At 39.4% G+C, this 24,922-nt stretch overlaps 1 protein-coding gene across 1 annotated transcript in view; it reads right to left on the reverse strand.

Annotated features, from left to right (window-relative positions):
- Nucleotides 1-23,091, reverse strand: part of ATXN10 (ataxin 10) — a gene marked incomplete at both ends in the record, with an annotated part of 96,922 nt that extends 73,831 nt beyond the window's left edge. The window contains 3 exons of the mRNA XM_079550660.1: nt 13,226-13,308; nt 16,237-16,428; nt 22,961-23,091. Of these exons, the coding sequence (XP_079406786.1) occupies nt 13,226-13,308; nt 16,237-16,428; nt 22,961-23,091 (406 nt within the window). The remainder of the gene's footprint in view (nt 1-13,225; nt 13,309-16,236; nt 16,429-22,960) is intronic.
- Between the last annotated feature and the right edge of the window lie 1,831 nt (nt 23,092-24,922).

Genomic DNA, 24,922 nt, shown 5'->3' on the forward strand with positions numbered 1-24,922 from the left:
CAGAACAGACAACTATAAATATGTACTTAGCCTTTTGCTTTTCTCTCTTATCAGAAGTGCCATCTACGTAATGTTTAGTCTGAACATAAGCAGGCACTGCTTAAAGATACAAAATAAATCCAATCCCAACGTGTATAAAGAAATGCAACATCAACTGCAAAATTGCAAACATAACACTAGCAAACTCACATATCTCTCTAATGTTTTGCTGACAACTAACTAGGCATGGAAGACAGAGTTGGTGCACCTCCTCTACACTGGGTGCATACACAAAGATTTACAAGTATTTATGCTAAATCCCTACCTACTGACAGCCAGCACTCATTTTAAACAGCCTGTCACCGTGAGCTTTGCAAATCTGAGTTGTGAACTGAAAACTTTATATAGACCTCTTCTGGTTGTTTGCAAACAAGTGCAAGATGCTTTTTGATGATGCCATCCCTGGAAAAATAAAACCCTCAGCTCAGCATAAGGTGTAAACCTCTATTACTATAAAACCTGAGTTTCCACCACTGTCATCCGGTCACGGACTTCTTTCCTTGTGGCTGCAAATTAAAGCAACTTTCAGTCATAAAAAGAGCTATTTGCCTCTTCACCACCATGAATCATACCACAAATACTGATGAAAATGTATTTTCCTTGGAGAACAGTCTGTCTAGACTATTCAAATTGAATGTACAATACATATATGGGCTCTGTCATTTACAGTTATTAAAATAGTGCTTAGTATTTTATTTCTGTAAATAAAATGAACGCCTAGCTACTGATTATATTTTGGCATTGATCATACTGCACTTGCTGCAATGCAGACTAATAACCCGTTTTTACCATCTGTGGAATACCGAGAATGTTGTATTTAGTAATTTTCTGTTCCCACTCTTCAACTCCTTCACCTCCAGAAGAAAGCAATTCTTAATTTTCCTTCAGAAATGACAACTCTAATAATAACAGAACATTACATTCAGTGACTGGACAACCATTCTGGTGCTGGGAGATAAGGGTCAGGGCAACATCTTAACACTTTTTTTTTTTTCCTACAAAGGAGAACTTGCCTCAAAAACAGAAGAAGAAGAAAAAAAAAAAGTTATGTAAAATGTAAAGTTATAAGTGAATTAGAATGGAGATGAGTTGAATCAGTAGACAACCAAATGAGTTTCTAATATAAAGTAACTTACAACAAGACCTCTTAATAGTAGATTTCAAAAATAGTTTTTGTTCATTTAGAATCAGTTTGACAGCGTGTTGTCTGACATGAAATCAGTTTCAAACAGAACTTTAATACAGAACTTGCAAAATCTTATTAAATATAGTAATGGGGCTTTATCTTCTAGTGTTTTAATTGCATTGTTTTTTAATTTTAGAAAGAAACAATCACAGGTATGTTCATTTCTGTAGCAAATTAGCTATTAAAGTCTAAAGGCACAGTAAATGCAAATCCTGTTACAATCCCTGAAGCAGCAAAAAAATATGCTTGAGATTACTCTCCTATCTAAAGTGCGTAAGTGCTTGCAGACTGCCAAACTGCTTTAATAAGCTTCTTACACACATCAGGATACAAAATTCTTTTTTTTTTTCTTTTTTTTCTTTTTTTTTTGAGTCAGCCCAAAAAGTTGAACCTTAATCTAATGTCCCTTTAAAGAGCTTGCTCCAGCAAAATCAGCAAGTTTGAAGTACTGGGGAGTCTGAACCCAGACTTAAACCACGCCAGGAAACAAAAAAACCTAAACCAACAACCAACGAAAAGGACTGGCCACCCAGTGTGCGTTATTCATGGTATCTAATCATATGACATGCTACTACTACATGATACCTTGCACAGGTCTAAAAAGTAGGAAATGATTAACATCTAAAATACTAACCAAGATTACAAGCAATCTTGCTTCAATTATTTAGTGTTACCATAAGTGTTATTTTTGATGGCATGCTGCAGATGTTAAAGCAAACTTTCCATTCAAGTGCTTTGTGTTTCTTTAGAAAAGTTAAATGATCTTTTTCTGTAAATCTGTGAAAAGGTTATCAGAATTTTTCTGCCTTGGACAATTTATATCTGGGTAATAATGTGTGATGGTCGTCATGGTCCGTTTGTAACAGGCAGAGATCAAATACACTTACATTTGGTATATTTAGTTCCATATCCACTTTATTATACAGCAATGGTTTTGGCGCACACGTTTTGGGGCACTGCCATTGTTACATACATTTAAAGGTTGCTTGTTTTCTCTAATCTCCTTGTTATGTTTCCTTCCATATCACACATTATTAAGTATGCAGAATGGAATAAAGGGAAAGAATTTGATATAATCTGGCACAAATCTTGTCACTTTTCCTTTCTGCACTGGCGGCATTCCCTAGAATTCTCACTGAGAAGAAAAGGACAGTCATGCAAAATTTCTCTGCCAGCCCAAAGCTGTTAACAAAAAGGATGCAGCAGAATGAAAAGGAATCTTATAGCTTACGTCTGGAAAGCCACAGTTACAGACAGATGCCCTCTTTGTCCCATCAGTGCCATGCTAAATAACTTCAAAATGGAAGCTGTGACATGATACTGACAATCAAGAGATTGGGCCCAAAAGGCTAACTTTTACATAATTTTTACTGTTTGGATTTTGATTCAAACCAGAAACAATTTACGCAAATAGACGCGGGTGTCTCACATTGTTCTTTCTTCCATGGAACCTTTTCTAGCTCCTTTCCATTCTCCCTCCATCTTCACTTTCCCAGCAGGAAGAACTACAGCACTCTTGGATGTCTGTGGAAGACTCTTAAAAAAGGGCACTTCCTCTTAGTACGAGTGAAAACTTCTCTCTACGTTATGTTTCAGATGCTCTGCCTCCAGGAAGCTGTCTGCACTAAATGACTTGTTTATCCTGTTCTCCCTATCTTGATCTTACCGTCTTGAAGTCCCAGCCTACAAAAACAAAAATTAACAAGAAAAACTACATAAATCTGGCCATATCCTGTAATAGCACAAATGTATCCTTTATCTCTTCTGCTTCTCCTTCATTACAGCCACAAGACAGAAAAGAAGCTGTGGCCTGCACTAGGCCATCATTGCAAATAACCTCAGGATCTATAGGGACAGTACACAATTGGCACACCCTTCTTTCCTGTTCCAACGCATAGCAGTAAATTAGGAGATAAAGACTAGTTCCTCCTTCTGCCTTTGATGCAGAGGGCAGCTACTAACATAGGCATCAAGCAGCAGTTGTGAGGTCAGACCATCAGGATTACAATGGTACTGCTCATGCCAGAGCTGCCCATGCAGCTGCTGATTTGGCATACAGCATCAGAACAGAGTAAAACCACAGTCCTTCCAACAAAAGAAGGAGACAACAAACACATTTTCCATCTACAATACCAAAACTATTTCTTTTTACACACTTTTACCTTTACAGTCGACCAATGGTCATCACTTTACATCTACAGATATTTCTATAGGTTTTGACTCACATCTACTTCTGCCTTGCCTCCTCATGAATCTTGCTGACACACTTGCTGGTAGGGTGGGGGATAGTAAAGAGGAAGGAAGGAAGGAAATGGCTTACAAAACACTGTGTTTAAAGGTCCACAGAAACACAGACATTGGTTGAGACTTGAAATGAACAGCAAAGTAACCAGAAACCATTCTAATTAAATAGACATCAGCAAACTCCCATTTCCTTTGCGCTTCAAGTGGATATCATTCCACATAATAAAACCACTATGCATGTGTCATAAATCAGCAACATCTTGGCAGGCTGCACCAGAAAGCCTCCAAATTGAAGGAGCAAGAAATAAAGAAAAAAAAAAAAAAAAAACACCAAAAAAGAAGCAACCAAACAAAGAATCAGTAATAAACACTGCCTAAAAGCAGTATCAGCAACTAGAAAGGGGAACTCTGCAAGGTTGCCCATCAATCTACCTACTGTTGCAATTTAAGGATATCAGCTCAGGTTGGTCTTTCTTAGAAGAAGAAGAATGATCCATAGAGAATCTGAAACAGCCACTGTCTCAGTCTATCAGTACACCAATTAAAAAGAATTTCCACAAACAACATGGAATGGACAGTTTTGATCATCAGTACAATGAATACCACACTGTTGGAAAGCACTAATGCTTCTGTTACTGCTATAAGGTCTGGTTTCAATTCCATTTACTTCAACTGTCAGAAAGGTGAGCTTTTCTAGCCAGGATCTGGATTACAGCCTACTGTAAATAAAACAATTTAGCTTAGAACTGCTTAAACCAGTCGATCACCACAGAAGCAAGCAGGGAATCAAGCCCAAGACAGGAAAGGAAAAAAAAAAAAAAAAAAAAAAAAAAAAAAAAAAAAAAAAAAAAGAGAAAGGAAATCAGGATCAGAACTTGGAAAAGGTTGGATGGCTGGAGTTTCTTTTTGGAGTTGGGAGGTTTGTTTGGTTTTCTTTTGGTTAAGTATGAGGGGAGTGAGTGTAACAATATTCCACAGCATTATCAAAGGACAAGTACAGCAAGCTGGAGTTTACTATATTCAGAAACAGGATCCAACAACTACTGTGGTATCACAGGTCAAGAAATGATGATTCAGGCCCTCCTCGAGCTTCTATTTTCATGTTTAAAGCTCCATTCTGCCCCTCTTCCTTTTTTATCATTGAGAAAATGATGCATTTAAATAGCATCCTTTATCCTAAACTAGTCATTATTACCTGGATTTGAACTTGCTCACCTCAAACCTCATTCCACTCCAGATGTTATGAAATAAGGGAAAGAAATTAAGACACATGCAAAGTTTCCATATTAATATTAGAAGTCACAGGCAAGCTATATGCATGAACACAGATGTATCAGGCTGAAAACGATAATGCTATCACTCACCCAAAGTGACAGCATTTGCAAACTTATCACAATTTTGACTTGTCTTAATCCAGGTTCGGGTCTTTCCCTTCTGCGGACAGCTGAAGGAGGTGTAAAAACTGGCTCCCCATTTTGTAGTTCATTTAAAAAAAGTCAATGAACAAGGACTTGAACCAAAGCTCACCCAAGTCAGAGTCCTTCCACTGCCTTTAAAGATTTCAGACCAAATTGTGAAGACAGAGACCCTTCTCATCCAGCAAAGGTGATATCAGGGTGACATACGAAGAGTGAAGCTTGCAGGAACATCATCTTCTTTGCAGATGTTCCAAAGACAGACACTTCACTATGAAGCCATGAAAATATTCACCAAAAGACACAGCACAGAGAGCAGCTCTAAAGTTAAAACTATGATATAGACATGACTGAAGATTTTTGAGTTTTGTTTTTCTGTTTCTTTGGTAAATTACCATCAGCCAACACCAAGAACACTTACATCCTCCCTATACCATTAACTAAGCATAGGACCCTGTACTTGCTTGCTAGCATAGATGTTTCTGGGAGACATTCACAGCCACCTTTCAAAGGCACTCAGACTCACAGAAGCTTAAGAAAAAAAAAACAAACCAAAACAAAAAAAACAAATGATACCAAGAGAACAAAGAAATTGCTCAAAACTTTCCTCTTTGGTGAAGTAGTAAAATGCTACGTGCTATAATAATTAGGGGATCGCAAAACTCTAAAAACACAGGATTTTTAAAAGCTATGGAAACATGAGACTAAAATCCCAACACAAGTGCAAATAGCAGTTTACATCTACCAGACAGCATATCAACTGATTGTTAGGGCACATACTCTGCAAATTCACAAAGACCATGAACATCCCAATATTATTTTTACCAATTGGAAACACACAAAGGCCAAAAACAACACCAATAACTCAAATAAAAAACTCATGCTTATGTTTACATAAAAGTTTGATGAGTATAATATATTCGTCACACTCCCGCAATTATTCCCTGAAAATACTATAAATATTATTTTGACAATGTAATTATAGTTTTTACTTTAACAGTGGCAGCAAAGTACTGGCACCAATCCCCTACACAAAAAGCCTAGACAGATAAAGCAAAGATCACACATGGAAACTGGCAACTCTTGAGATCAGGGCCGCCCCTTATTTATACGACTAAAAAAGCCTATTCAAGTTAGTGCCTGGTTTATTTAGTTTTGCTAAGACTAAGCAAAAGGATACCTCAAATAAAAATAAATACATAAACAAAAATGAAGATGAAGATACTTAAATCCTCTTTTCCTCTGAGTAACTAATGTATGCTTCCTTCATGGTGCTTGTTGGGAATTAACCTCATGGACTGTGAATCCATTCAGGAATCTCTCTTTCCCGCTTCCTCTCCCTTGAAAGAAAAGCTAGCATGAATACGTACTCAATGTGATAAGAGACAGTATTTTTGATCCTGCATGATGAGTAAAATGGCGCAAGCTTTATAAGAACTTACTCTCATTCCATGTAAATCAGCATACATCTGACTTGCACAACAAATTTGCAATATATTAATTCATAATATTTACTCAAAGAAAAAAAAAGGACCAAAAAAACCCACAACCCAAGAAACAGCACGCATATATAATTTGCTTCCTCCTCTGGAGATAAATATAGATAGAACTAATGTGGGAAGAGAGGAAGGATTAACTTTAAAAAGGACAAGCCAGTTGGTTTAAATTTAGTAGCCACTGTGTTATATAATCTCCAGGATATAACTAGGAAGTTGCATCTTCTCCAGCTGTAGTTACCTTACAATCAAATCCATATAACCAAGTCAGTGTGAAGATACTTGCTTTTCAAACAACAAGAAAAGAAATGGTCTTGGCTTATAGGCAATAAAATTTAACAATGGTTTCCCAAATGCACTGTCCAGTAAAATTTTACTGCTCTATCACACTTTCCAGGCATGTTTTAAAAATATTTATTTTTCATATACAATATAAAATGCAAACAGGAAATGAAATCATTCAGTGCAATGTGTTTAAAGAAATACAAAAAAAGCAGTGAAAAGCAGAATGCAAATTTTTAAAGCAGGAAATAAAACAGAAACAATACTAGCATTTGGTAAAGAATATTTAGGCTCCATATATGACCACTCCAGTTCTTTTTCCTGTTAAAATACTGTTGTGGTTTAACCCAGCAGCAGCTCAGTACCACACAGCCGTTCACTCGCTCCCCTCCAGTGGGATGAAGGAGAGAATTGGAAACAGAATAGGACCACCACCACGGCCGCCAGCAACACGAGGTCTCGCCCCCTGCTGACCGACTCCTTGCAACCCCTGTGCAGCAGCCACCCCGCTTCCATCCCCGCAGTGCTGCTGCGGCCATTGCCTTGTTTAGGGGAGCAAAATAACTAAATACGTGAAATACGTGAGTAAAAATGGATAAAAATCTAAGGGAAGTTAAAGATAAAGGAATATCTATTTAAAAATTTAGAAAGGAAAATCAATTCAGTATCCATTACCAGGTTTGAGAACGTCGCCTTCCACCCTCAGAATCAATCAGTCTCTGCTTTCCAAAGCAGTTCCAAATTACAAATAGCTGAATGCAGATTTGAGGAAAAGGTCAGATAAAAAAAACATTTCATGCTTACTTTCACTGCAAGAGAGAACAGAACTGAAAAGTTTCTCTCTCCTTGCCTTTCTTAAGGAAGTAGAAATCCCCGATATCTATTCATTTCCATTTTCAGGAACTTTTGCAAAGATAACTCAAGAAGTAAAGATCACAACCAACCCAAAAGGCAGCAGTGAGTGAAAAGAAATTGTTTTCTGCTTTTTGCTAATTAAAAGAGAATACATGATGATAGAAGATCATGTCCAAATCAGTTGGAACACTGAAAGAACATTGACTGAAGGTGAACCCTAAAAATTATAAATGCTGAGGTAGAGGGGAAAAAAAACAACCGAAAAAAAACACAAACAATCAAACAACCCTCCCCCCCCACACACAGACTTTTTGGATTCAGCAAGTTCTCTATCCGAACAACACTGCAGGCCTTCTCCTCTTCTGCCCAAGGAGGTTGTGGATCCCTGGAGGCATCCAAGGCCAGGCTGGATATGGGTCTGGGCAGCCTGGTCTGGTGGTTAGTGACCCTACAAATAGCAGGGGGGTTGAAACTAGATGATCATTGTGGTCCTTTTTAAACCAGGCAGTCCTGCGATTCAAGATAAGACATGCTTTATTTCCCCAAAAATCTTCCTTCAGAAGAAGCAGTGTGAACAAGTGTCAGACAATTTATAGTCATGTTGCTAAGCAGTCTACCAGAAAATGCTCATATTACTATAATCAGCGCAGCATGAAAATCCTACATACAGTTACACTTCAACACTGTCTTTAAAGGAATGTTTTAAGTGCTGTTTTGAATACGCTATCTGTAGCAGCTTAACTATATCTGAGCGCTTTACAGAGAATTGGAAGCAAAGACAAATTCCTATTCAAGGATCCAAGCTTATTATCCACTACAATTTTGCCACCATTTCTGGACACGACATTATGATGAGCAAATAGTCTAAAACCCCATGCAGCAGCTTGCACATCTGGACATTGACTCTGACAGAGCACCCATGACACTGACATTTGTTGTTAATAGTCTCCTATTAAGTCATTTTTATGTAGCTTTCCCTGGTTGGTGTAAACCCACAAGAACTTTGATGCATGAGGACAGCATAACAATAATAGTTCTGCTTGTAGGTTTAAAGCTTGCTCAAGTATCACCAGCAGCCTGGAGCTGAGGAACATCAGTGTAAAGCTTGGAGCACCTCCCTCAGGCACACACAGTGCAGTACCTCTCAGTAGCTGACAGTTGCACTCAGGTCTGCTTTAAAGTACAATCAGCTCATTCAGAGAACCTGCACAACAAACTGTTCCTCACAGAGCACTTATCAGGCATTCAGTGCCTTTTCATCCAAGAGCACAGCAAAGTACACTGGTGGATAAATACTTTTCAGCAATTATGTTGGAATTCAGAGCACATTCTTCAGCATCTGCAATATTTTGAAGCGGTGAAAGGCTTGAGATCTATTTACAAACAAGATTAAAGCACTTTCTGTCCAAAACGTAAAAAGAAAAAAAGTAGTCAGTGAAAGGATCAGACTAATGAACATCAGCTTGCTTTAAAACAGGCCAGCCCTCATTGTAACTTATCAAGTAGAAACAAAACTATTTTTTCCCCAGAATTCAGAGATGAATCCTACATCCAATTTCCACTGTGGAATCTGAAGAAGGTCTATCACCCTAACAAGGTTAAATGTAACTTTTCACAGCTCTTCTAAATTTGTTGGAAAGCTTTAAGATTTTCCATAGGAAAAAGGGGAAAAAGATCCCAAAACCAAACCAAGACACACACTATCACATGCAGATTTTCTATTTGGGCTTTTGACAAGGATATTTCCTATGTCTGCTGCAATCCCTAACATACTGAACTACTTCTCAGTTCTTAGGAGATCTAGGTCTGCTTCAAGTTCAGTTAAAGTTCATCCAGCAGCTTCATCTGCTCCTCTGGCAAGTGTTCTTGGTCTTTGTACCCACAGCAGAAAAAAAAATGTTGTACTGGCTATTTTTTTTTTAATTACAAAAAAAGAAAAAAAGAAAAAAAAGAAAAAAAAGGATGTAGAGAGAGTACTAACAAAATTCCACTAATCTTATATTTTGCACTTTTTTTCACTACACTGTTAGTAAAAATTTGAATAAGTTATTTGTTTATTGGAAGATCATGATTTTCTCTGCTTGATTAGGAACTTTGCCCTCCAAAGGAGGAGGGAGTAGTAAGAAAACAGCACATTTGCAACTACGTGCAACTCACTGATATAGATCAGTCTTGATTCTGCATGGAAGGGCTACAAATCATTAAACAGTTGTTTAGCATCACCGTTCAGCAAGCCCCAGCACTCACCTGAATGTTGGCTTTCACCAACATTTCTTAAAGGAGATCCCCTTCTCCACAAGCTACAAGATATTAATTGATCGAGGGAAATTGCCACTATGTATTTTATGGAAATACAAGAGAAATAAGAGAAATACAAGAGAAATAAGTAGAGTGCAGTTAAAACTAAGAAGAAGGGAAGAAAGAATAGAGGAATAGAGGAAGAGCAGGGACAAACAGCTATTTGAAAGCAACACTGTAACTGGAAGGCCTAAAAATGTTCTTCTAGCGTACATATTAAAAAGAAAGAAAATAATTGCTAAAGGGATGGCTGGCTTGCAGGTGGGGTAGGACTATCTTTATGTGCCATATGTAGGAATTAACTAGCTATTTTTAAACTCTCTAAAGTCTTAGAGAGCTATTCCAGGACAGGCATACTAACTCACCTCCAGCTTTTCTTGTCCACTGCCTTAGTAGAATAACATGTACTCAAAACAACAGCTTTTTCTGCAGCTTATTGGAATTTATCTTTTTACTGAAGATGAACAGTGAGAAATGCTGAAAATCTGCAGTAGAGTTGTTTCAGTAAATGTAATGAAGTGAGGACCCAGACAAGCATAAAAACTATTTATATGGTTACTACTCCTTGCAGAAAAGATGCAAAGAAATCTTGTTTTTGATCACACTGCTTCCCATGCATCTTTTTTTTGCTTCTATTATTAATACATCATTAGAACAGTAGTTCTTCTCCCCCTTGAAAACCACCACACTGACTACAGTGCTGGCCCAGGTATATATACCTCCTCTTTTTTTTTTTTTTAATCCATTACAAATTGTAAGTGCACTGAACTTTCATACAAAACTTACCACATCTTTCTGAGACTTAATAAACATGGACAGATTTGAGAGTGAAAACAAATCACAGATCAGATTAAAAGATTTTCTCAGATTGAACCAAAATCTTCATTTTCTTCACAAGTTCAATAAAGTTGAAAGTTCAACTGTCTTTTTATCTTACAGAGAGATGGTTCAGGAAAACCTTAAGAAAGGCATGAACTGAAACATTACATAGTGTTGTTCTCCCTGCAATACAGTATTACCTTTTTATCTTTGTATTTTACGTAGACTGTTGCTATAGAAGCAACAAGAAGGTATTTAAAATACCTTAAGGGCATAAAAAAGCATTTAAGTATAATCATCAGATTCAAGCACCAATTTAAAGGGGGAAGCAGGACATATCCAAACAAAGAACTTGAAATATTCTCCTTAACAACATATAAGGGCTGCTCTGAAAGTAATTCCTCGTGTTTTATTACATTAGCCCAGTATGTCAGAGGTGGATGTTGGCAGTGTGACAATAGAAGTTGAACCTTCCCACCAAAACTTTATTACATTTTGTTGCTGTGCAGATGGCAGCAGAAGGGCAATCTGACAAATTGGTGTCTGATGTGGAAGGGTGTATGAAGCACCAAAGTTCACCAAATCACTCAGGAAGGAGCTCTGCAGAGACAGCGTCCTGGTGGACAGTAGATGGTCCGTAAGTCAGCCCTTGAGGCTACAAAGGCCAACAGTATCCTGGGATGAATTAAAGAGTGCTCCCAGCAGGTCAAGAGAGGTGATCCTCCCACTCTAATCTGCCCCAGTGAGTCCACACTTGGAATATTGTGTCCAGCTCCAAGCTTCTAATTTCAAAAATGACAAGGATATCCTTGAAAGAGTCCATCAGAGGGCCACAAAAATGATCAGGGGTCTGGAACATCTCCTGTACAAGGAAAGGCTGAGAAACTTGGAGCTGTTCAGCCCGAATAAGAGAAGGCTGAGAGAGGATCTTATAAGTGCTTATAAATATCTAAAGTGTGGTAATCAAGTTGATGGGGGTGGACACTTCTCAATGGTGTGCAGCAATAGAGCAAGAGGCAATGGGCAGAAACTGGAATATCAAAATTTCCTCATTAACACTAGGAAGAACTAGTGTAAGAGTTACAGAGCACTGAAACAGGGTGCCCTGCAAGGTTGTGGGTCTCCTTCTCTGGAGATATTCAAGACCCATCTGGACATTTTCCTGACCTGCTGTAGGGAACCTCCTTTAGCAGGAACTCTGAACCCCACGATCTCCTGAAGTACCTTCCAAACCCTATAATTCCATCATTCTGTGAATTAACAATATGCACTTGTCCTTAATTTTTTTTTTTTTTAAATGGTATTTTTTCAGTCTCTCTAGGCTGAGAAATGTCTTAAAAGTCATTCCTGCGTGCTGTCAGTTTTTCCTCCTAACAACCATTGAGCAAGCCTTCCTTTTGTCATTCATGGGATTTAGTCTTTGTGCTCCCACATTGAAGACCTGTGCTAGCATCACTGATCTTTTTCTAGAAGGATTCCAGCAGTGGATGAAGAAGTGAACATGGTTTATGCACAACATCCTTACATGCCTCAATGGCTTCATTTTGAGCCAAATACAGTGTCAGAAGGAAAAGCAGTATCCTTGATTCTTCCAGTTTCATGAAGGTGTTTGAAAATAAGTTACCAAATGACAGTAGTTTCATTTGCTTTCACAAGAATTATAGAAAAGCAGCAACAGGAACTCAGTAAAAACTTATTTCAAGTAAAAGAACTGAAAAGAAATAAAAGCAGCAAGAGAAACAAAACATTCTCTATTCCCTGCAACCACAGACAATAAAGAGTGAGGTCCACTGCCCTGTATCAAGTTCCACACACACACAGAATGTGAAGAAAATTACTGAAAATGCCTTAATATTTGGTTAAAAGGAATTTGGTAAAGATCAGTCGTAATAACTAGCATTAAACAGGAAGAATACTCAAGACAGATTTCCTCTTCACTATTTGAAGGAGTGAAAAAAAAAAAAAAACAACTTCATTTGCTAAAGACATGTGAACAGTACTCAAATCAGTACGCAGTTCCTGGCAGCTATTTCTCCAGCCAACAAGCAAAAACAATATATGAAAAAAATTAAAAGTTAACAAAAAACCCTCACAGACAAGATTTGTTTATTAGAATAATTTATTTCAACGGCATTCAAAATAATGGGAGCGTTCCTTCATCTCAGTATGTTCACAGATCAAATAAAGAGACAGCAAAACAGCAGAACATATTTTGAAGGGGAAAAAAAAAAAAAAAAGGAAACAAAAGGGGTAGAACAGGGGAAAAAGGCAGTGAGGAAAAAAATTGAAGCTAAGATTTTTTCCAAGTAGCATAACAGAAGGCCCACAGTTCTTAACATTTTAATTAACTTTTGGAACACCAACTAGGCAGTTACCTTTGCCCTTCTATCCCACCATTCACATCAAGTTAGAAAGAAAGGAGAACAGAATTAGCATGTTGCAGTTCCAGAAACAATTAAGTTTGTGTACCAAAAAAAAAATAAAATAAAATAAAAAAAAAAAAATCAAGAAGGTGACATCATACAACACATGAGTTCCCACATAAAAAATACAGTGCAGACAATACATTTAAAAAAAATGCACATCCTTACCAATCAGTAATGGTTCTTCTTTGACCTGCATTCCATCAAGCAAATTGATCAAATGGACAGAGGTAGTGATGAGACCCAAGTTCCTATTATGAAATTGGGGGAAAAAAATATCTTGTATTAAACACTCCCAAATAAAGCAAAAGGCCTTTTCACTTCAGCTGATAGCATGCCTTCAATGTTTTCAGAAAGCCTGAAATAAGAAGTTGTTTCTCTTACTGTTTCTGACTAACAGCCATACTAATGCCATTAGAAGGAGAAGGAACAGATATGCATTTTGTTTCAGACTTCAACAGTTTGACATTCAACACCTTGGTTTAGCATTAAATGTGGAGGTTGGTGGCCCTGCATGTGGCAGGGGGGTTGGATATTCATGATCCTTGAGGTCCCTTCCAATCCTGGCCATTCTGTGATTCTGTGATCTTGTGCATCTCTGTACCCTTTCCCAGTTCTTAACACTTCTTTATGCCTTGCAAACGCTAAACAGACATTAGAAAAATAGTATCTAGAAAGCAATGAGTTTTTACATTGTTAGAGCAGCAACTTTCAAGAAAATCTACATAATATTCATTTACTGGTTGCACTGTGGGACCAGCAAGCAACCAAGTTACGTATTATCTCTCACTAAGACATATTCTAATAATACCTGGTGGAGGGAAGGTTCAAAGTATTCTTCGCAGGAAGCAAAGAAGAGAAGACAAAGCAGTCACTCATTCTCGTTCTAATAATACGTTAGGGTGACAGTAAATATGCACTAATTTACAGTCTATCAGAAGTGAAGTTGGCATCAAAAATGCCAAAATAATTATATGATTATTTCGCCAAAAATCAGCAATCTTGAAAGCAGACAATATATGTACCAGGATATGAATGGAACAGGGGTTAAAAACCAAAACCCAATAAGTCAAAGAATACATTATAAACAGATGAAGTTCACCTTTCAACTCAATTGCAGTTTAAGTAGTTTAGCTGTTTGAGATCAGCTAAAATCAGCTGAGTGGCTGAAACCTTGTGATACCATTTATGTTAAATCTCCACACCCAAGCACAAGTTACTGCAAAAATATCACATCATTGCAGATGAACATTAATTATTTTTCTTCTGCAAAGGTTTCTTAGACAAACACATTATCTTCCTGATTATGTTCTAACACAGAAAAGAAACCAGAGATGCATTTATAAATAGATAATATACGTGTATGTTTTAATAAATTTTATATATTTCCCATTTGTTCAGACCCCAAAATTTCTTCATGGCATGCAGAACAGAAGCTGGAAAGAACAACATTTCATATTCCCCAGTAGCTTCAAAGTTATTAAACAACCCATGTGTTTACAATCATTGCATTCTACCCTATAAAGAAACAGTTCTGATTTTGGTAGAAAAAAAGTGTAGTTTTTTTTTTTAAACACCTGAAAATTGAACACTTAAAAAAAAAAAAAAAAAAAAAAAATCGAAGACATAACTTCTCTTCTTCTCACAGCTTTTTATCATTCAAGATATTTAATTCCTAAATAAATTGCACATTTGTAACTGATTAAAAATCAACACAAACATGACTCGTATAAAGACAGCTCAAAGCACCTACTGGAGGGCATAAAACATCATGTTGCTACAGAACAAAACCAGCACCCTCCGAGTGACTCACAATGTCATTTACTGTTACAAACATCGCCAGAACTTTCTGTTCAGACAGGCGTTCCCCACCTCCTGCAATCTACAGGGAACTACAATTATTAGCACCCAGCTTCCTATGCCGTCTTATACTATATCTACTCCATAACACTATAATAACTATAATCCCAAGGGTAAGCATACAGCACAAACATAAGCTGCGCAGAGCACATTAAGAAGCAGGTTCAATACCTGAATTCCATTAGAAAAAAAAAACACCATTAGACCCATTAGTAGGTAATATTTTATCATGCTGCCAAGAGGAATAATTCTACCAACTCCCAGTCATGCAATTCTCTTCCCTTCCTTTTGTCAAGCTGAATAATTAAGAAGCTACAAGAAGTAACAAATAAGGAAACCCAGGCTGCTTGAACACTCACTCAGCAAAAAATAATAAGTAAGTTTTCTGTCAAATCAGTTTCTTGACCCCAACATAATTACTAGCTAAGTGCTAGCAATGTCAAGAAAACAACATTTAGGAGCCTGACTGAGTTAAGTAGACTTAACTTATTCTAAAACCAATGACTTCTACAAAAAGCCCTGCAACTTTTGTGCTATTAACAAAAATTCTGCCCCAGCACAGGAGTTGAACTCTGTCCCAGACCCTATTTTATTTAGTTCAATAAAGTTTGAGAAGTCCCAAGAAACCAAATTTTAAGATTGTATTTCAATTCTTGAAGAATTAACAACTTTGAAACAGGTCTGGTTTTCAGTTAGGGGTTTTTGTTTGGATTGGCTGGATCTGGAGTTACTTTTAAACAGCAGGGTAGACTACCAGGTTTTCTGTTACAACTGCTAGCTCTATCCCAAGCATCTCTTCAGTGTCACAACAGGTTAAAAAAAAGCCTAAATAACTTAATGAGCCTGATTTAACATACATATCAGAGTTGAAATGCACTAAACTAAATATATCTATACATGCTATCTAGATAGTATACTCTGCCAGGACTGCTAAGCAGATCTATATGTACTTTAAGGAAAAATACTGATCTTGTAACTGTCAAGGCTGTTTACTTATTCATTACATTATAAAAAAAAAAAAAAAAAAAAAAGTCTAATTCCACAGTCAAACTTACAAAAGGCTTGTACAATTTTCATAATAAACCTATACAAAGAACACAAACTGTAATTTCCTTATATCATTCATCAATGCCCCAAACTCTGACCTACAGACAGGCCAGCTATTTTTGCTACTTGCATACATCATTTCAAGTGACCGAATCAAAAAGGAAATAGCAGTTAAATCAACACAGCAGTGTAAAGCAAGAATCTCTGTATAAAACCACACAAACACCAGAAGATTATAATTTTGTATGAGTTAAAATGGATCAAAACTGTACCTCATGACATGTTGATTCTTGGCACACTGAACACAGGCATTCCTCAGACATCTGAAACATTCTGCTATGAGCACCAGACAGGTGTCTACATCCAGTGGTTCAGAGGAATCTTTACAGGCCTGTTCAATTTCATTTGAAGCTCTCATCAGGATTTCCAGGAGATCCCGGAATAGACTTTCTTCTGCCATTTCTCTGAAATAAATAAATTTGTGGTAAATCACAAAATAAATAAATAAATAGATAGATAGATAAATAAAGCTCAGTTAATAAGATGGCTCATATCAGGTCAGTTATACTTATTTTTACCCCAAAGATCTTTCAGCAACAATCTGAAACTGTCCTTAGCATACAAGATCCCTGAAGCAGAAAGCGCAAAATATGTGCATACAATCATCCCACCAGTCTTTTCAGGAAAAGAGCTGTGAGGGAGTTATGTCCTGCCTTGATGTTTCTTACAGCTTTCCAACACCACCTCAGAACATTCAAATAAATAAAAAAAAAAAGGCTACTAAATACATATTAACACATGTGTTAGGCCCCAACCTAGCTGGCCTTGAACACCTCGCTTCTCTGGGCAACCTGTTCCAGTGCCTCAAGCCTTCAAAGTAGAGAGTTTCCTCCTTGTATCTAACCTAAGTTTCCCCTCTTTTAGTCTAAAGCTATTCCCCCTAGTCCCTTCCCATCACTACCCAATTGCATAAAAAGTCAGTCTTCCTTCTCTTCATTTGCTCCCTTTACATACTCAAGGGCTACAGTGAGGTCCCCCCTGAGCTATGTCTTCTCCAGGCTGAACATGCCCAACTCCCTCAGCCTGTCTTCATAAGCAAGACACTCCAGCCCTCTGATCATCTTCATGTTCTTCATGTCCTTCAAACCCACTCCACATCTTTATTGTTCAAGCTTGGGGCTCCAGCACACGTTAGTTCAGATGAGACCTCATGAGGGCAGAGCAAAGGGGGACAATCACCTCTCTCTACCCGCTGGCCACCCCTCTTTTGATGCAGCCCAGGATTCTGTTGGTATTCCAAAGTTACAAGAGCACCCTGCCAACTCATGTCAAGATTTTCATCCACCAGAATCTTCAAGTCCTTCCCTGCAGGTCTGCTCTCAATGAATTCTCCTTCCAGTCTTACTTCTGTCTGGGATTACGCTGAGTAAAGTGCAGCACCTTTGTTGAATCTCATCAGAATCACTTTTCAGGCCTGCCCAGGTCTCTTTGGATGGCATCCCTTCCTTCTGTTTTTATCAACTGCACTACTCCGCTTAGTGTCACCAGCAAACCAGCAGAGGGCGCTTTCTATTTCACTATCTAGGTTATGAATAAAGATGTTGAAGAGTACGGGACCCAAGACAGACCCCTGGGGAACGCCACTCATCATCAGTCTCCACTGCTTTCACTGCCTTTTTATCCCTCAGATTAGCCAGCAGGTCCTTGCTCAGCCATGCCCGTTTCCTGCCTCCTCTTACACTGAGGGATGCAAGGCTCTTGTACTCTCAGAAAGCTGTCCTTAAACAAGTGCCAGCTCTAAGTCATTCCTTTGCCCTGAGACAGTTTCCAAGGGAATCTCATCCAATAATTTCTTACAAAGCCATAACTTCACTCCTCTGAAGTTCTGACCTCACGTTAACCCCAAGCCTATATTCCTTGAGTTCACAAACTCAATCGTACGATGGCTGCTGCAGCCCAGCCCGACTCCTGTCTTAAGTTCTATGATGAACTTATCTGCACTGGTGAGCACAGGGTCTAAAAGCTCTTCACTTTGGGCTGTCCAATACCTGGACCAAGAAGTTATTCTCAGTCCCCCTTTCTCCCAGCAAATCTAGGTTAATCAGCCCAGCCAGAATATTCATGCCTGATGCGGTCAGTTGTGTCCCACCTGATGCCAACACACTGTGGTATCTCAAAGGTGCATCTGTGATGAAGTCCAAAGCTCTGAGCATGGCACCAGCCCCTCAACCAATCACTCACCTATCTTCCCTCTTCTCAGGTCCTAATCTCCAACTGGGAGGATAGAGAATGCAACCTTGAACATCTTTCCAAAGGACATAAAGATCCTCTTTAATATTTTGTAATCTCTTTATTGCAGCCTTATATGAATGAATTGAAATAGCAAAAATGGGCAGCAGTCCTTCACCTTTACCATGCCCAGTAGCATCTTAATATCATGAATGATGGCGCCCAGCAGACAGGAAACCTCTCTAGAGAATCTGCGCGGATAGCAAACAGGTCCACACCTCCTCAGCCACTCCCCTAAGGGCTGTGGGACACTGGCAGCTCCCAGCAGCTCACTCCTCACCTTGGGGGCTCCTCAGTTCCAAGAGGAGCACACCATGATCCCTCACTGTGGGACACAACACACCTGCACCAGAGCTAATCGTCTCAGCAGTCCACTCTGCCTTCTTTATCAGACAAATACACCAGTACTGTAAGTAAAAGAACAGTGCAAAATCCCAAACACGGAAATAATTATGCAAATTGACCAGAAAGATGTTGGGCATGGTACAGCACTTTCGTTCAGCAGATTCCCAGAACCAACATGCACATTTGCAGATCTATCACACACATAAGCACAACATTTCCCAAGCACAGCTATTCACACACACTGCCCTGATTTTATGTTCAAGGTGATGACAATGCATTAAAACTACTAATACACCATGCTAAGAAAAGAAGCAACACCACAGAGTGTTTACTGAACATTCCTGTACAGTACCATAAATTTCTTCATGCAAAACTTCTGACTAGATTAAAGAAAGAAAGGGAAATACAGATGCAACTTCCCTGAAGCTTAAGCAGACTTGTAGCATATTTAAGATCAAACAGGTAGGTTCTAAGCTATTAGATGCAAAATTAAGAAATAAGTCTCGAGAAAGTAAGACACAATGGTAAGTAATACCAAATGTAAGTAATACACATAAACCCTCTTCCAAAAGAGCATTGAAAGTTCTTGGTCAAACAAGATGATATAGCACTACCTGTGCTCCCCCAAATATCCAAATATATGCACAACTAACAGGGCTACCCATTCTTTACCAAAAGTGATCACTCTTCCATAAATCAAACCACTATAAACATAGTTAAATTAATAAAGCATGAGATTACAGATCTTCAGGAAATACGATTTTATGCTAATACCTCATAGTAGATCAAGGCCAATACACTAACATTATTTCCAGCTACTTAATAGACACAAAAGAAAAACACAACACACCATCAGTGAGAATTATCTATAGGGGAGAGAAAAACTACGTTTTCCAGAGGAATAAAATGAAGGGAAATAAACGAAGTGACAAGAAAGAACAAAAGACCTGGTCCTCACTCATAAAGAAAAGAGTAGAGCGCATATAACCTGAAAGGTCTGGAATTTGGTTTTAAAAAACAAGAAAAGACATTCACAGGATTCAAACCTTCCACCTGCAATAAGTGCTGCAGCTCCTGCCATTTCAACACAGATATGCATGCCAAAGAAACATTAAGTGGCCAACATGCCACCATGCATGTGGCAAACGTATGCAGACACAAGCTACATTCTGGCAAAGGATAACCCACTAGGCCCTGTCTTCTCTATTGAGAAAGCATGTTTTCTCTGTAAAGATGACACACAGACATTATTCTATCACAGGAAACCTCTCAGTCTGATTCTATGGTTGCAGTTTGCCTTACGTATGTGTATGCCATGTGTTGATATCACTTCAAATGGTCCTTTCCACAGTCAACTTCAAAATGAAAAAAATCAGTGGTCAGTACAAGACATGCACTAGCATACAACATTCAATTATTTTAATTGATAAAACAGACTTACAAAAAGGTAAAGCAAAAAAAGCTACAAGGACTTCTGTGCATGTTCTAGCAGCTCTATTGCTCTTGAAAGAACACCTTAAAGTAATTCTGATTCTGGAAAAGTTTCTATTCCACTCTTGTTAGAGTAACAGAGCAGAATGATGGTCTGAAGCAGACACTGGATTGCAAAGGTATCAAGCTCCTGTGAAAACTTCCCTGAAGCTCAGAGAGGAAAATATCATTCAATGAATATAGTAAGAGATTAGATGTTCCAGTAAAACACGACGACTAAATTTCTGCCTAACTTATGAGAGTAAAGGTGGCATACACAAGGAAGTGCCTGTCTTCACCATAAACACAGAAGTAGATGTGGACTTCCACATATCAGCAAGGAGAGACAGCCCTTCAAGACTCTCATACATTACGAAAGAAATCAAGTCAGATGTTTTTGTGAAGAAGTCAAATCTCTTTCTACAACAGAAATGAAAAACTTTGTGAACACACAGAAGTTCTCCTGAACAAAGAAGTAAGGATTTAAAAGCTGTTCAGTAAAGCAGGTAATAACTATATAAAATATGACTCTCGCACTTAAACTTTCATACATCACTGCAATTTGAGTGTGTGCTACAAATACATTTTAATTAAAATCACCTCCATGGACATAAAACTCAACTTTCAAACTAGCGTGGAGAGCAGGAAATGTTTAGCTAACATTAAAGAATGTTAAAAATGTTTTCAAAAAGTTTTTTTGCTTGTTTGTTTTTAAAGTATTCCTCTTTCCAGATCTTTCTTGCCAAAAGATTTTCGTAAAGATATAAGCAGCAGCTACAAACATTTAAAATGTATTTTTGAAAAGGAAAATATTTCCCTTTCATAGTATTTTCTTAATCTTTTACTAGGAAAAATTAGCATTACTTTAGGAAAAATTAGCATTACTCTACGAAATTAGCAACAAGTCCCTTTAGTAGCTTCTATTTGAAAAGATACCTTTGTGTTAAACATGCCTTGAAATTCATTCAGAACATTCCGTCAGTATTCCAGAAACTTCTTCCTGCATTTTACTCCTTAAGCCAGATCTTCACAGTTCACTACTCCCACTTGTTTTCAGCATCAAACAAAACACGCTGCAGGAACACCAAAAAAAACAGAAGCAAAGGGTACAGCAGCCCAGCCTTCAGAGATAAACAATTTCTTGTTATGCCAATACAACACATTCGAACTCACTTATCCATGCCAAAAGAAAGATTACTGTCACTCCTTGTATGACCTAAGTGCTTGATTGTTAAAAAAAAAAACACACAGGATGGCATCCTATCAAACACAGATTTATAAACATTAATGCAACTGTTCAAAAGACCAGACCTTCAAAAAAATCATGCTACTTGTTGGGATTTCCTATTTTTACTTTATGTTTTAAAAACTTAAACATCTCATGCACTGAAGTACTTATCTTCCTGCGAGTACAGCATTGCCTGGAACAGTATAAAGCTACTTTCTTCCATGTGTAAATTAGGAACAAATCAATTCATTTCCTCAAAGGCACTTGAAGTCTCAATTGAAACATGTGGGAAACTTGAGTTGAGCTAAACTCCACATAACTGAGTTATTTTAGGCCTATTTTGCTAATCTTATTTGCTTCTGAATTACAGAACACTACCATTCCCTTTTTACGTTTGTTAACATAAGCACTGCAGATTTATCAATTGCATAATGACAAAATAATTATCAATGAATGTCACAAGTTAAATATCAAGTGCTCACTGGGTTATTTCTTCTGGTTCAATAGCACCAAGGAACATTAACTTTCACGGCTGGCCAACTCTGGAAGTTGCTCTCCTGTTCATTCTGTCATGTCCTATGGGCTGTAAACCCACACTACACCCTCTCCCTTTTGGAAGAATTATGCTCTCTTCCACTTCACCATCTATACACAAAGAACACTGGTTACTGTGGGGATATCTGCTCCCCTGTCCAAGCTGGTTTCAGAAACGTCAGGGATGGAGGCAAGAAAGAGAATGCTTTAGTGTGTAAATCTAATGTTTGCTCAAGTCCTTAGGCCTCCCAAGAGAAAAAAGAAAGCCAGAAAGATTTCTCCTATACACAGAAGGGAGTACTTCTGAGAATATCCCCTCCAAACTTCAAAACGTTGGTTTAATTAGCCATAACAGAACTGGGAGTTAATAACAAGATAACTTTATGCGAAGATCAAACTTCCTAGATGTTACAATCTTCAGCTACTGTTACAAGGACAGAGCACCAGCTTCCCATCAACCTACACTGTCTCCTACCCTCCAAGAAAAACTAAAGCTGAACCACTGCATATCCAAATCACCCTGATGCAGCCAGCAGCATTAGGTGGTGCTGCAGAGATCCACCTCTGACCTTACAGAACAAGGATGCTCCACGTCAGCTGCTTGCTTTCTTCAGTAACTGTATGTTCTGTTCTTCATGTCTTTAACTTACTGAGGCTAATCCCCCCTTCCTCTCACTCATTCTCTGCTGCCCAGCACGGACAAACCACTCCCATCCCCAAGGCTTTGCTCGGACCGCAGCAACACAGCGAGAAACCACCACGTGTGCTCGTTATACACATGAACTCACTTCTTGCCTAGCAGGGAAAACGCTGCCACCTGCCCCGTACCCATAAGACCCACCCATGGGAGGTCACCCCACTGGTCCCCACCCCACAAGTGACCTCCGGGCCTTCCCAGGTAAGCCACAGCTTTAACAACAGCAATAAGCGACGCTAAGCCACCGGTGGCCGCTTTCCAAGGCCTCCTTAGCAATACCTCCGGCAGAGGCGAGCGCCTCGAGCTCACGACCGAACATCGCGGCAGACAACAAACATCGCTCGCAGCCGCGGGGACCACCCAGGCCCGGCGGCACGGCCGGAGCTCCCTCCCCCGGCGCACGTGGCCGCAGGCAGGCCCTCCTCCACGCTACCTGGGCTGCGCCTCCCGGAACAGACCCGTCAGCGCCCGCACGCTCTCCAGGCGGGCCGACGGCTCGGCCGCCATGAATCGCTTCAGTCGCTCCGCCGCCTCAGGCAGCGCTCCCCCTTTCGCCGCCGCCATCGCGTGCCCCGGCGCGGCCCAGCTCCGCCCCCGCCGCGCGGAAATGGCGGCGGCCCGGCCCCGGCAGCGGGCCGTGTGAGCGGGCGGGCGTGCGGCGCGTTGCGCGGCACCCGGAGCTGCTCAAGGCCCGCGTTGCTGAAGGGATGCTGGTTTTTCCTCCGTTCGCCGCTTTCCGCGTTTTCTGTCTGTAGCAGTGTCTGCTGGGCTGGCCCATGGGGTAAAGCGGTCGCTCTGGGCCGTGCTCTGCAAACATTGCCTTTTCCTCAGAAATGCCCTTGACAAGCTGGCTGTAGGGATATCTTCCCGTTCAGTTTCTGTTCGCCGGCCCTCAGGACCATCTTGTGGCTTTCTGCACAGCCTGAAAGGCGAATGCTTGCCACATGCCACCCAAGCATTTCCCAAATGTTTTCCTCCCTCTCTTCCTATACACTTTCACACATGCCTGCCTCCAAACGGTCCAAACAGGTAAAATACTGTGTGTTCTAAATATATATACAAAATATATTTACACTGGGATAAGAATTAAAGTTCTCAGTGAATAAGATCATAGAATTGCTCAGGTTGGAAAAGATCTTAAAGATCATCGAGTCCAACCACAACTTAACCAAACTGTCTTCTAAGAGTACTAAGCCAGTGGTACAAGGCAGACAGAGCACTAAGCCCACCCCTCAAAACTAGAGCCCCACCTCCAATATCACATCGCCTCAAGAAATTCCTAGCATCTTAGTTTTTGAATATTTGGCCTTGCAACTTTAAAATATACCACAATACTTTCAAATGTCAGAAGAAAGAAAAACATAAACACAAATAATCAAAGTCATGAGTAACTGGAGCATATTCAGCTATCATATATGTATCTTTATTATACAAACACAGTCTCTTGTAGCAACAACTGATTCTCTCCGTTTTGGAATGATAAATGAGGCATACTTTGCCAGCGATTTCACTTAGTAGAAGGGGATTCCGGTTTCATTTCAAAGCCCAGAAGAGCTAGAGAATATTTCATTTTCCCTCCCAACCTTCTTTAGACCTATTGAAGTTTACCCTTGTCTTAGTTTAACCATAAGGGCCAATAAATAAGATAACTGTTTGTAGCCACGTACCACAGAAGGCCTCAGTAGACAGGAACCAAACTTAGTTCACCAGACATGTTACAAGGAATTCAAAAATAATGCTTCCGAAAGAAAGCGTGATACAAAAAAACACAGGTTATCTGTTTCCCACCATTCACATCTGGTGGTGGATGGAGCTTGAGTTTGCAGCAGATAATGAGTAGTGTTACCCAGGTGTCAGTGTTGGGGCCTCTCCCATTCAATATCTTTGTTGATGACCTGGGTGAGGGCATTGAGCACCCTCAGTAAGTTTGCAGATATCACCAAGTTGGGAGGAAGTGTTCATCCACCTGGGAGTAGGAAGAGCCTATAGAAGGATCTAGATAGGCTGGATTGCTAGGCTGGGGCCAATGGGACGAGATTCAATGTCACAATCAGAAAGGTCAGCATTAGTGGAAGGGTGATACAGAAATGTAGTAGCAAAGGGACTAGCACAAATAGAATAGGATTACAAAAGAAAAGTGCTCACCTGTCACCAGAGATCAAGGCTTGCAAGGGAAAACCACAAGAGAGAGATTTCCAACAACAGATCCTTCCTGAGTGGCAGTTAGCCCTTAAATGGGGTCTAAAAGAGGTTCAGCCAGGCTCCACGCCTTCTAGTCACACAGTTGAATTGCCTTTGTCTGTGCTCCCAGGGAAGACTGGGCCCTTTCCTCAGTTTCAGGCCGTAACTCAATAGTTACCATACATTCAACAAGACCAGTGCCAGGTCCTGTGCT

Source organism: Tetrao urogallus, assembly GCF_951394365.1.
Source record: "Tetrao urogallus genome assembly, chromosome: 1".
NCBI lineage: Eukaryota > Metazoa > Chordata > Aves > Galliformes > Phasianidae > Tetrao > Tetrao urogallus.